At 41.1% G+C, this 13731-nt stretch overlaps 1 protein-coding gene across 3 annotated transcripts in view; it reads left to right on the forward strand.

Moving 5' to 3' along the window:
* Positions 1 to 13731, forward strand: part of SLC23A1 (solute carrier family 23 member 1) — a 28992-nt gene that overhangs the window by 10256 nt on the left and 5005 nt on the right. For 2 of the 3 annotated variants that reach the window (XM_026668569.2, XM_087947887.1), the window contains 8 exons: positions 488 to 555; positions 2851 to 3032; positions 4654 to 4774; positions 5489 to 5645; positions 8415 to 8562; positions 10479 to 10584; positions 11783 to 11912; positions 12636 to 12779. In XM_026668569.2, the coding sequence (XP_026524354.1) occupies positions 488 to 555; positions 2851 to 3032; positions 4654 to 4774; positions 5489 to 5645; positions 8415 to 8562; positions 10479 to 10584; positions 11783 to 11912; positions 12636 to 12779 (1056 nt within the window). The remainder of the gene's footprint in view (positions 1 to 487; positions 556 to 2850; positions 3033 to 4653; positions 4775 to 5488; positions 5646 to 8414; positions 8563 to 10478; positions 10585 to 11782; positions 11913 to 12635; positions 12780 to 13731) is intronic. The other variant, XM_087947900.1, reaches the window with a different exon arrangement.

The following is a 13731-nucleotide window of genomic DNA, read 5'->3' on the forward strand; positions in this document are numbered from 1 at the left end:
AGACCTTCTCTGTCTTCTTCTTCTCAGCCCATTCATTCATTCTTACTTTATAAGTTAGGGTTGGAATCATAGCATTTCTTTTACCCTGGTCCCTCTGTTTTCCATTCAGTTTACATTCAATCATCAGCCTCTTCACCTTGACCCAAGCTTTTCCTGTTTTACTACACATACTTCTTAAGGACTCCATCCTCATTGCATTCAATTTATTTTGTTTCTCCTGGCATACCCAACTGCCATTTCCATATAAGAAAATCAGGAAAAGCATACATTTATACCCAATTTTTAACGAATGTTTATTCCTCAACACATACTACCTACCACCATAATATCAATAAATGGGATGGAGGGAGAAGAAATATATTGTCCCATGTCCACTATTATCTCTGGGATTCAGGCTGTTCTGAAATAGAATTACCTTTCTCTGGAAAAAGAAAGTTTGTTGTCTAGTTGTGTTCTTTAACCCCAATATCTTGCTTAATTCACGCAGACCAAATCTACGGCAATTGGACATTACCACTGAACACTTCTCACATATGGCAACCAAGAATGACAGAAGTAAGTTTGATCCCAGCCTTCCCTGGTATACACCCAGCCACATTTCTCAGGAAACCGGTCATCATTGGGAAATAGTGATCTGGAGGAATTCTTTATAGCCTTCAAATATATATTTTTTATGGCAGGAAACTCCCACATCTTCTACTTATAAGTACAGTCTCCAGATGTCCTTTATTATAAGGGACAAACCTTCAATTCAGAAAGCTGTCTTTTAGATTTATTTGATTTAGTTATTTATTTTCTTGCTTTTGCTCTTGAATTTTCCCTTGGAATACAAAGTTATAAACATAAATATTTTTAATCCTTATGAATCCTCTTTCAGATTTTCTTCTTTTTTGGGGTTTGTCTTTTATTTATTCCAAGAAAATATGGTTATTGCACTTATAAATAATTTTCCATACCCATTGTGGGAAGTGTGTATCAGATTTTACCTTTTTCCATTTCTTCTTTGTTAGCTAGATGGCATGTTAGGCAAGATGAAGCAATTAAAATGTGCTATTTACTAAGATTTCAAATATGTCCCAGAGGTGCTTTGTCAAAAGACATCTGGACTTTGTTTTTCCTCGAAGATATTTCGCTTCTCATTCAAGAAGCTTCTTCAGTTCTGACTTCAGTTCAGTCAGAACTGAAGAAGCTTCTTGGATAAGAAGCGAAATGTCTTTAAGGCAGGGAAAAATCCAGTTGCCTTTTGAAAAAGCACCTCTGGGATAACCATGACCTGGATGACTGGGAATCTCCATAGACAAGATTTAAAATAATTGCTTCAACTGTGTCCTATTATGAGGTGTTGAGCTATATTTAGTATGTTTTTGGAGGAACTAAGGTATACAAGATTAGGGTTAGGGTTAAGATTAGGTCACCAAGAAGTTTCCTAAAAATTTCTATATTTGTTTGGATTTTTGGGCAGTGCGAGAGAGGGGAGGAAACTTTGTTGGTAGGGATTGATGCAACAAATGTCAAGGAGCCCCTATGTGCATCTCATCAAAATATCTTTCATGGCTGACAGAGTGGGTGGGGCTTAAAATTTGGATTCACATCTGTGGGAGAAGTTAATTTGATTTTAAAGGAGAAAATAGATGCTTTAATAACTTTTCTTTGAGGCATCCATTCACTCTTTAAATCCCCAAACCCTGACTCTTCTGGGTTAGAGTGCAGCCCTTCGGTCAGTGGTGGCTACCTTTTGGGGCTCCCGTGCTGAAAATTGCTTATGCGCTTGCATGAGTGCGCTTGTGCGCGCATGCATGCCAGCACCCAGAGAGCAATGTGCATCCCCCCCACGCCCCCTGCGCATGCGCGTGATTCCCCTGCACCGCGTGTCCCTGTGCATGCACGTGTATCTCCCACACACACCCGCGCATGCGCACCAGATACCCAACCATCAGCTGGTGGGGAAGGTGGCGCACGCATGTGCAGTGGGGCTCTTCTGGGTGACCTCTCACGTGCCGGCAGAAGTGGCTCTGCGTGCCATTTCTGGCAGGCATCCCATAGGTTCGCCATCATGGCCTTAGGATAGCCTTCAAGTTGAAGGATCTCTGGATTAGACTGACTAGTTTTGCATTTATTGCTCAAAGCTGGCTAGCAAGAAACTATACTGGGTGATTGCAGGACCCAGGTATGGAGGCTCAGCTGGGGGGGATTTATGTATTTTAAGTTCAGGGCTTGCTGGAAGTCCTCCTGTGGCTCTTTGCTACCCTAATGCTAGGGATTAAGGTTGCAGTGAATAAGGGCAGGTTGGAACCCAATTTGTACAAAAGTGTTCTTTTACAAAGGGTTATAACCCAACTCAAACCAGTTGGGCACATACATGTGAAAGACCAATAAAGTTACATACATCCCTGCAAGAAAGCAGGCTTTTTGCCTTAAACTACAGTTGCTAGCTGTTCATCTCTCAATGAAGTGACAATGAAGAATATCATAAAATGCATGCATCCTTCTAAACATTTCCATCTTTTTAAATAGTAAGTTGCATCTTATCATGGTTGGGGGAGAGGAAGAGGACAACCGAGTGGCTGCCTTGGCTTCCTTAGTCTGCTTGTTCAAGTGCGGACAGCTTATAGCCAACATTGAAACATCTGTTTTCTCTTCCCACTTAAGAGTTCTTCCTCCTAAGCCAGGCTTCAGGAAATCAGTCAATCTGTGAAATGTCTAACCTCTTTAGATAGTGGGCTATTCTTGTTAAATTAGGATTATTACAAATATCGTGAGTGAAATACAGTCATGCTGGTCTTGCTGAAACACTGCATTTGCAATGCATCTTTATCAAGTTAATTCATCCTTTTCCTGTTTCTGCCCTAGATCCAAGGAGCCATCATCATTTCCAGCCTTGTGGAAGTGGCAATTGGATTCCTGGGCGTTCCTGGAGCCTTGCTCGGCTACATTGGGCCCCTGACAGTCACACCTACTGTCTCCTTAATAGGTCTCTCCGTCTTCCAAGCAGCAGGAGATAGAGCTGGATCACACTGGGGCATTGCTGCATTGTAGGTGCTCCTTTTTCAGTACAGCAGGTTTTCAGATTGATGTAAGAGTGGAGAAAAAGCTGTAGAGTTACAGAACTACTGCAGGATCTCAGAGGAGTGAACTGCAGAGATTACAAACTGGCCCATTGGCCCGATGCCCTCTCATCTCCTCACTCAACTGCCAGACCAAGCCAAGTGAAGCAGAGTGTGAAGTTCTGGATGGTTGGTTGCCAGTGGTTCAAATCTTCAGAAAGACAGTGCCTGTGCACACTTATGAGTGCAAGTGTGCATGATAAGCAGGATAGGACAGTGGCAATGTAAGAACATGATGAATCTCTTATTTCTATTCCTAAGGGCTTTGTAGCTCTGCAGTTCTGCTATATATTACAACCAAAGAAAGACCACATATTTTTACAAATTAAGGAATAACCTACATATAGGTTACTGGTGGCTGAACTATCCATAATTCACAATTTAAGGATCATGAATAGAATATGTAAAATAGATATTATGAATCTTTCAGTCACCACATTCATTCTCTGTGATTCCGACTGCTGACTTCAGAGAAGTTCGCTTTATGGACCTAAATTGGAACCTCATATTTTATACTCACCCATTGGTTCACTATGGTTCTGTCACTCTAGACAGGCAAGGAAGCAAGAGCAGGAGGAATATGTTGTGGGAAGAAGCACTGAACTTTTCTTGGTAAGAGCACTGACAGTTATCTGATTTGGCTCAAGTCCAACTGATACATTTATCATATATTTGGCCTGCCCTCAGCAGGTCTCAGCTGAATGCTGTTGGACTTGGACTGAGGCTCATTAACCTCTCAGGGCATCAATATTCCAAGGCTGGTGAGTGATGAGCACAGTCAGAAGATGAAAGCAGATTCTAAACCAGAGCTCTCCAAACTTGACAACTTTAAGTTTGTGGACTTCAACTCCCACAAAAAGCTATGCTGGCTGGAGAATTCTGGGAATTGAAGTCCACAAGTCTTAAAGTTGCCAAGTTTGGAGACCCCTGTTCTAAACCCACCAGCCAAAACCCTGGCTCTGCTGAACCTCAACTCTGATTCTCAACTAGTACGTTTGTTACCTAAGTTAGCCATGATTAGATATGCCTATGCAAAAGATCACACAGTCGTGAGAGGCAAATTCACAAAGATGTTGTGTTAACACTCGTCTCAGTTTTGGGACTTGGTGGTGGGAGGGAATGAAGTACTTTTGTGAAATTACTCAGCACAAATCAGAAAATCAGATCAGATGCTCTCTGAAGTTGTCAACCCAGGGCATATGCAGGGCCAGCTCATGTGACAGATGGCTGATCCAACTGGTGGTTTAGTAAAAAATTGCAAAACCTGCCTTCTTTTAATCGGATGCCCTCCAAATCATTTCCCTCCCAAGATTTCTAATAAGCATAGCTGCTGCTCTGCCAGCTGGAGTTTGGAGAGGTGTAGTCCTAATATAACTACAAGGTATCAGACTTGTGTAAGGAAATGCCTAGATAATGGTAAGTTCATGATAAACAACTACCTCTGTATAATCCAATAAATTCAGTTCGAAATTATATGAATTGATCCCAGGGTTTCTGCATCCAATTGCTCCTAATCTGTTCACTCGTATCTTTTCTCTCCTTTGAACAGGTCTATTTTTTTAATTGTTCTGTTTGCTCAGTACCTACGAAATGTTTCTTTTCTCCTTCCTGGGTATAAATATGGGAAAGGCTGCATTTTGATCCGGATACAGATCTTCAAGATGTTTCCAGTAAGGAGATTGTCGTTTACTCATCATTTTATTGTGGGCACATTTTGTATGCACCCCCCCTGAAAAAAATTTGGTCAGAATTTGCTGTTTTTTATCCTGCCAGGTTCCCCAGTGGCATCAGTTGACAAAAACAGCTTATTCTTCTCCCGCGTAGAAGGTTACTCTGAGCATGCATAAATAAGCCATTCACATGCAGTATTCTCTCTTATCCACCATAAAGGTCAATTGACTCAGAAACTTCCCATGCAGCAAGAAGGCAAAACGGGCCAAAGGAGAGACTGGGAATTAATTAAAACTAAACATGACAAAGAGAGGGAGATTGTAAAAGCTTTTGCCAATCAATCGTGTCCATTTGTTAGGAGTAAAGGAGAAGGAATGTAGAAGAGATCCCTTAACACAAAAGTTTGATTTTGGCTGAAATATTCAAATCTGCATTCTTGAATATTTAAAATTCTCAATCTGCAATTTTAGACAATTCTCCAGGAATAAGGTTCCCTCAGCTCTGTGGGATTTATTTGCAGTATAAATACTCCCAGGACTGGATTACAGAAGTCTCGGAAGTGAAAACTAGGCAGAGTAGCACAGAGTAGATGGACAATAGTTTAGAAATCCATGTTCTTTTCCTACTGTCACTTCCTGTCTTCCGACTTGTTTTCAGTGTGGGTATATAGGTGGGAGATTATTGTGTTCTGCCTTTCTGTATCTCCTCTTCAGATCATACTAGCCATTTTGGTGGTCTGGCTGCTTTGTTACATTCTGACAGTGACGGACGTGTTTCCTCGGGATGCCAGTGCCTACGGATTCAAGGCCAGAACAGATGCTAGAGGAGAAATCTTGTCCATAGCACCCTGGTTCCGCTTTCCTTACCCCTGTAAGTTGGCCTCATAGTTCTCTTCACCTCACCTCAATCTTGGGAGGGAGCAATGGAATATGCATCCACATCAGTGGTGGGATTCAAATTTTTTTACTACCGGTTCTGTGGGCGTGGCTTGGTGGGTGTGGCTTGGTGGGCATGGCAGGGGGAGGTTACTGCAAAATCCCCTCCCCACCCCACTAACCTGCTTTCCAGCTCCATTCTCCTGTGCAGGGCAACCAAAGAAGACCCAGCCCATCATCTGGGACTTGGGAGGAGGTACAGAATAGATGGGGGCAAGGCCAGTCAGAGGTGGTACTCCAAACTACTCAAAATTTCCACTACCGGTTCTCCGAACTACTCAAAATTTCTGCTACCTGTTCTCCAGAACTGGTCAGAACCTGCTGAATACCACCTCTGATCCACATGACAGGCTAAGCCACACAAGATTGCATTGAAAACAGTTCTGATGCCCTCCTATCTCCAATCCCTCCTTCCCTGTTATTCTTTCTCTTTTATTTGCCTATTGCATGAGAATGGGCAGGATCTTCCCTCTTTTATCTGCTCTTACATGCTCCCTTTACATGGAAGAGATCTCCCTGGGCTGATGGACAGGCATGGATTAGCAGTTCAGCCAGCGATGGAATTGTTGCCTTTGATGTGCTAAGGCCCTCCTGCAACCAGGCCCTTCCAGAAACAGGCTGAATGGCAGAGTACGTTCTCATGAGAGAGCCTTATGTTGTCCCCAAAACTCCCAAGTCATCACTTACATCCCAAGACAAGAGTTGCATGTGGGAGTTTAAATCTTGGTGGACCTGGAGAAAAGGAAAGGTTTTCTCATGTCTTTCAACCTTCAATCTCCATTCCTTTGCCCTTTGCTCTTTTCATTCCTTCCAAACATGGACACTGTGTGTGTGTGTGTGTGTGTGCATGTGAGTATGTGTGTATATGTATATGTGTGTGTATGTGCGCGTGCACACACACACACACACATAGTACAAAGGTAACATTAGAACATATTGGGGTTCTACCATAAATGTGTGTCTGTATGATGTGTATGTGTGGATAGATAGATAGATAGATAGATAGATAGATAGATAGATAGATAGATAGATAGATAGATAGACAGACAGATAGATGAATGATAGTGATAGATAGTGATAGTTAGATAGATAGATAGATGATAGATAGATAGATAGATAGATAGATAGATAGATAGATAGATAGATAGATAGATAGATAGATAGATAGATAGATAGATAGATAGATAGATAGATAGATAGATAGATAGATAGATAGATAGATATAGATGATGATAGATAGATAGATAGATAGATAGATAGATAGATAGATAGATGATAGATAGATAGATAGATAGATAGATGATAGATAGATAGATAGATAGATAGATAGATAGATAGATAGATAGATAGATAGATAGATAGATAGATATATAGAGAGATGATAGATAGACAGATAGATAGATAGATAGATAGATAGATAGATGATAGATAGATAGATAGATAGATAGATAGATGATAGATAGATAGATAGATAGATAGATAGATGATAGATAGATAGATAGATAGATAGATGATAGATAGATAGATGATAGACAGATAGATAGATAGATAGATGATAGATAGATAGATAGATAGATAGATAGATAGATAGATAGATAGATAATAGATAGAGATAGATAGATAGATAGATGATAGATAGATAGATAGATAGATAGATAGATAGATAGATAGATAGATAGATAGATGATGATGATAGATAGATAGATAGATAGATAGATAGATAGATAGATGATAGATAGATAGATGATAGATAGATAGATAGATAGATAGATAGATAGATGATAGATAGATAGAAAGATAGATAGATAGATAGATGATAGACAGATAGATAGATAGATAGATAGATAGATAGATAGATAGATAGATAGATGATAGACAGATAGATGATAGATAGATAGATAGATAGATAGATAGATAGATGATAGATAGATGATAGATAGATAGATAGATAGATAGATAGATAGATAGATAGATAGATAGATAGATAGATAGATAATAGATAGATAGATAGATAGATAGATAGATAGATAGATAGATAGATAGATAGATAGATAGATAGATGATAGATGATAGATAGATAGACAGATAGATAGATAGATAGATAGATAGATAGATAGATAGATAGATAGATAGATAGATAGATAGATAGACAGATAGATGAATGATAGAATGAACAAACATCTTGGAGTTCTATCGTAAGTGTGTATATATACCATAAGTGTGCATATACTGTATATATAAGTGGTACCACTTATATATACAGTATATGCACACTTATGGTATATATACACACATGATAGAACTCCAAGATGTTTGTTCATTCTGTCTGCCTGCCTGCCTGCCTGCCTGTGTGTCTGTGTCTGTCTGTGTCTGTGTCTGTCTGTCTGTGTCTGTCTGTATACAAACACATACACACTCATACATATACACGCTTATGGTAGAACCCCAAGATGTTCTACTGTTACCTTTGGTACTCTGGAAATGTTTCATGCTGTGCTTTACTCTGGAGGCAGGTTTAGGTAATTTGTCAGGGAATTCATAGGGGGCGGTGTGAACTTGTGTGTGATTGAAAGAGACACTCACACAAAGGGAGAAGAATCTGGGCTTCCTGGTTTTTATTTATTGGACTTCAACCTTTGCTCCTCCTACCTAGAGGAACATTTTACAGCCCAGCTGATATTTGTTGTGTTGTCTGCTTTCCCAGGTCAGTGGGGGATGCCCACAGTGACTGCGGCTGCTGTGCTGGGAATGTTCAGTGCTACATTATCTGGCATCATCGAGTCCATCGGAGATTATTATGCCTGCGCCCGACTTGCAGGTGCTCCCCCGCCACCAGTCCATGCCATCAATAGGTAGGGTGCATCCGGCTCAGAGATGTCTATATTTTTTTATAAGGGTCTGTTCTGCTTTTCACTGGTGAAACAAAGGTAATATTTTAAGCACATTTCTACAAAAACTGTGGAGGATGATACTTCAGTAACTAAAGGCTCTTAGAAAAAAATGGTTTCTCATTTTGGGATGCCAAAGGTCAGAAGAAGGAAATTGGAAAAACTTCGTTTAAAAAAAAATCTCCATTTTTGGTGCACTTCGAATGCTGATTTCTTTACTCATTTAAGAAGTCTGAGAATATTTTTTTTTCACCATGGAAGCACACTGCCTCATTAACACATCCACAAGGCCTTCCTTTTGTCATATTCTGTCATATCTTTGGAGATCCTTGTCTTAAGGTTTTCTAGACTGGGAAAAATGTGGGTCATGTGGGTCCCCATCATTCTAAGACACAGGTTTTCCATTATGTTTGCCTCTGGATCACTCTTCGGGTGACACCTTCGGGAGTTTAATTCTTGCAATGCCCATCTGTTCCCATTTCCCTTGCATATTTCATTCTGGCATTCACAATGCACAAACTGGTATGAGGTAGAACAGCTTTGCTAGCTCACTTTACTGATTAAACCTCCAGATCTAGTCAGCATCAATGTGTGCAACAAGAATAGCTTCACAACTCCTTAAAAACAGCTGCTTCCCTCCCATCATTTTCTCCGGGTGCTTTATGTACTGTATTATAGAACAACTTCACTTGGTTTCTACATTAATGTGTTCTCTTGGTATGCAGACTACCCTGGCTGAACTGTAAACATTTGAAGAGGCTGGGTTCAGAGGATTTACTAAGTCAGCCATCAAAACTAACAATTTCCCCATTTTGCTGCAAGGCTACAATAAAAGGGTTTACACAATATTGTGCAAATACAGCTGTGAGGTTTGCAATTGACCTGGTCAAGATTGTCATGTGAGCACAACCAGCAACACAGACCAGTAGGTCAAAGTGGCTGTTCCTCGGAACAGTTTCAAGAGACCAGATTTGTTTCACTGCTGAAAACAAAATACTGTCACTGCTCCCTTCTTAAGAAAGAGGCTGATCAATATTTGAGATCTAACTTAAGACTAAAAATGTTTCTCATGGGTTTCTTTCGAAAATCTTTCTCAATAGACAACATGCACATTAGCCTCACTTCCACCACACTCTCTCAGGTCTGCTTCACAGATTGTCTGGGATATTTCACTGAAGCTTTCCTAATGTAGGGTGAACCTTGTGGACCCTTTTCCTGTTGTCTTTTTAATGTACGCACGCGCACACACAGTGTGGTGCAGTTACATTCAGAACTGATCGTGCTGGATCCTGTGGGTGTATGAAACACTAATGGATTGTTTGTGGTATAAGCAGAGGTGGAATATTACCCCAGGAAGATTCAGCCATCAGGCCAGAGGGATTTAGGAAGGGATTATCTCTGCGAGTGCCTGTGGGTGGGCAGAAGGTCTGTATGGTTCTGTGTGCTCGATTCCTCTGATGTTTCCAATAGTTCAGGACGTGGCTGCTACCTGCATATGGACTATGACCAGCAGGAAGAAGTATCACAAATGTCATATTGGGTAGGGCAAGGCAGGATTTGCTCTCTCTCTCTTTTTTTTAATCAGATGGTTTCTGTCTGCCAAGGTCAGGGAATAATTGGATGAACAGGTGATGAGAATCCAAAACACCCCAAGTCACCAGGCAGCCACATCTGTTTACGACGAACACTATCTGGCTTAACTAGCAAGTGACCCTCATCTAATTCTAATTTTTGGAAGTTATTCCTTTAAAACGTTTGACAAGATCTTCATGTAATTTGCTGGGTATCCATCCAATGAAATGCATCACCCTAACATTGCTAGGAGAGAGAGCTGGGACATCTAACGCAACTCTGAGAATTCTTCTTTTCTTGCCCCTCAGAGGCATTTTTACAGAGGGAATCTGTTGTATCATTGCTGGGTTGCTGGGCACTGGCAATGGTTCTACTTCCTCCAGCCCGAATATTGGAGTCTTGGGCATCACCAAGGTACCACCCTTCCACTGTTCTGATAGCATCTTCTGTTTCTAGGCTTTTAATGGGTTTACACACAGCTGCCTGCTTCTTCTTGTGCACTGGGAGGAGCACAAGGCTTCAGTTTTTAGCACCTGGGCAAAATCTGCAACTGGGATAGATAGATTGTATCTTGGCATCACAAGGTAATTTCGTAGGATGAATTCTGAGGTCCTTTGTAAACAAGCTGCCCGTATGCCATTCTAGATTCCTGAGAGGTGTTTTTGCTCCAGCATTAAGGTAGTCTAGCCCATTTTTGGTGCTGTGTTGTTCATCTCATGGGCCCAGTTAAGTATGCAGAATTGTGGCCACCTTTGCAAAAGTTAAATTACATTATTGTTGTTTTCTAAAAATTAAGGATCAGATCAGGCTACTCAGCTAACCCGAAAAACATCTAGTCAGATTGCTAGTAGTTCTCCAGGACTTGGATTAGACAGAGACTCACCTTCTTGATTCCCTTAACTGGGGATCAGTAAGGCCTCTGGAAGGACCATCATTTCTCACCAACCTCTTTAAGCTGATGTCCCCCCATTGTTTGCACTGCTTCACTCCAAGTGTACCGCCTGTAATTTGAATGGGAAATTTCCTCTGAGATGTGTCACCATTCTGTTTGGGCTGACCAGAGAAAGCAGCTGCGACAATTGTTGTTCTAAAACAAATGGTTTTGCTGCGCTTATTTTGCTCAGAAAGCGCCCTGGAAATCCTACTGAAAAAAAATTAAAGCTTGTATGTGCCAGATGGTATTAAATAAAAAAAATCCTTTCAGGTTCAGTGTGTACCTGGAAGCATGACTCATATGTTGAGTAGAGACAGCAGAAAATGTAACAGAAGCAACATATACAGATTAATAACAATAACCAGCTAAAGAACTGGCAGCTGTGAATGATATTGTTGTGAACAAATAATTATAATACTGAACATCTGGCTGATTGTGCCACAAACCATAATAATTTACTTTACTTGGAGTTTTACTTGGAACAGCTTACATCCTCCAATGATATCGGTAACTCCATCAAACACCCACATCTGCCTATCCCAGGGTCCTTGGGAAGGAATTGACGGGCAGACAAAAATGCCAAGTCCAATCTGTACATCTAACTGACTGTGAGACAAACCGTAAATAATTCATAATGAATATAGGTTGATTATTTGTACTACTGCTTTTCCTCCACAGGTGGGCAGCAGGAAAGTGGTACAGTATGGTGCAGGAATCATGCTTATTTTAGGAACCATTGGCAAATTTACTGCTCTGTTTGCCTCCCTCCCTGATCCCATCCTTGGAGGGATGTTCTGCACTTTGTTTGGTAAGTCATTTGTAGAAATAGCTGTGTCAAGTGACAGAGCAACTTTCTGATTGAGAGGAAGGTTGAAATGAGTTGTTTACTTTAAAAAAATGAGGTTTTTTGTAATTCCATGCAGCAGTGGGAGGGAGGCGCCAGTTAAAAAGGAACTGTGGGTAATCTTCTACTTCCCCTGCTGCTTTCCAGTTCTAAATATCTGCTTTTCATAAAACACCCTAGGTGCCATTTGTTACAGTGTAATGCACACTGTCTCCACACCAAGAGGTCTAATTTGCACTTCTAGGATAGCCTTGTCTTCATATCATGTTCAGATTTCAACCCAGAGATCCTTCTGCTGAAACTATATCCAGGAAAAACCAGTCGACTGAAATCAGTAGTTCTTATGGTCTTTGTTGCCGCCTGATTTTTAGTTTGGGGCTTAACTACCCTTCTCAAGCATTCTCCATTTATTTGTTTAGGCCTGTATTTATATAGCACTAGCACTTAGCCTTATATAACGCTTCACAGTGCTTCACAGTTCTCTCTAAGTGGTTTAGAGAGTTAGCCTATTTCCCCCAACAATCTGGGTTCTCATTTTATCAACCTCGGAAGGATGGAAGGCTGAGTCAACCTTGAACTGGTGAGGATCGAACTGCTGGCTGTGAGCAGAGTTAGCCTGCAATATTGCGTTCTAACCACCGCGCCACTAATATATTTATTTATTTAACTTTTTCTTTCTTTCTGCAGGTATGATCACTGCAGTGGGTCTCTCCAATCTACAGTTTGTGGACATGAACTCCTCCCGCAATCTTTTTATCCTAGGTTTTGCGATGTTTTTTGGGCTTACCCTTCCAAACTATTTAGATTCACGTCCGAATGCTATCAATACAGGTACTGACAACTCAAGAGTCTTTGCCTAGGGAGATATGCAAACTATGTCAGGCTGTTTGAGGTCAGAAGTGGCCTTTCCCCATTCATCTTGAGCAACTCTGACTTTTCTTCCATTCTTTTGAACCAATGATCTGGGAGTAGTTATGTTTGTTGGTTGTTTAGCATGTGGCATTTCCTAGTTGCTTTCTCACAACATGTCATTGTTAGCATCCTGGACTGAGAGAGAGAGAGAGAGAGAGAGAGAGAGAGAGAGAGAGAGAGAAGGAGGGAGGAAAACCCACCACATTTTAAGGACAGTAAATGAATAATCAAATTGGTGAGGGGTCTGGAAAGGAAATGTTATGAAAAAGAATAGCAATAATTTAAGCTGGAAAAGATGTTAAGGAAGATATTAAATATCTGTCATTCAATGCAGTGGCCCCCAACCTTTTGGGCCCCAGGGACCAGTTCCGTGGAGAGAGGTTTTTCTGTGGACTGGAGGGGATGTGGTTTCACATGCTGCCTGCATCCTGTGGATGGGTTAGGCCATCTGGCCGATGCACATGCACGAGATGGAACCCGGAAGAGAGCAGCTGGCTGCACATGTGTGCAACGGAACCCAGAAGAGTACCTGGCGATGGTGGGCATGCCAACAAAGAGGACTCTGTGTGCCACTCTGGCATGCGTGCCATAGGTTCACCATCACGGGGTTAGGGTTAGGTCACCAGGGGACCACAACTCATAGTTTGAAAATCTCTGCCCTACACAAAGGAAAGTTATTAAGAGTCAATGCAACAACTACCATTTATTTCATGTACCATGGGAAATGTTTGGCAGAATTCAGGTCAAAAAAATGCAAAAGGTGACAACCTGCATAATTTGGAAAATACAACAGTCTATTTTTACGCCAGGCAGAGGATATGCAGATCAGATTTTTACTCTTCAGCAAGTTACAGAGATGGATGAATGTAAG

This window comes from Notechis scutatus, chromosome 1, assembly GCF_049901735.1.
Source record: "Notechis scutatus isolate UNSWTSFEM ecotype Mainland chromosome 1, rNotScu1.2, whole genome shotgun sequence".
Classification (NCBI taxonomy): Eukaryota; Metazoa; Chordata; class Lepidosauria; order Squamata; family Elapidae; genus Notechis; species Notechis scutatus.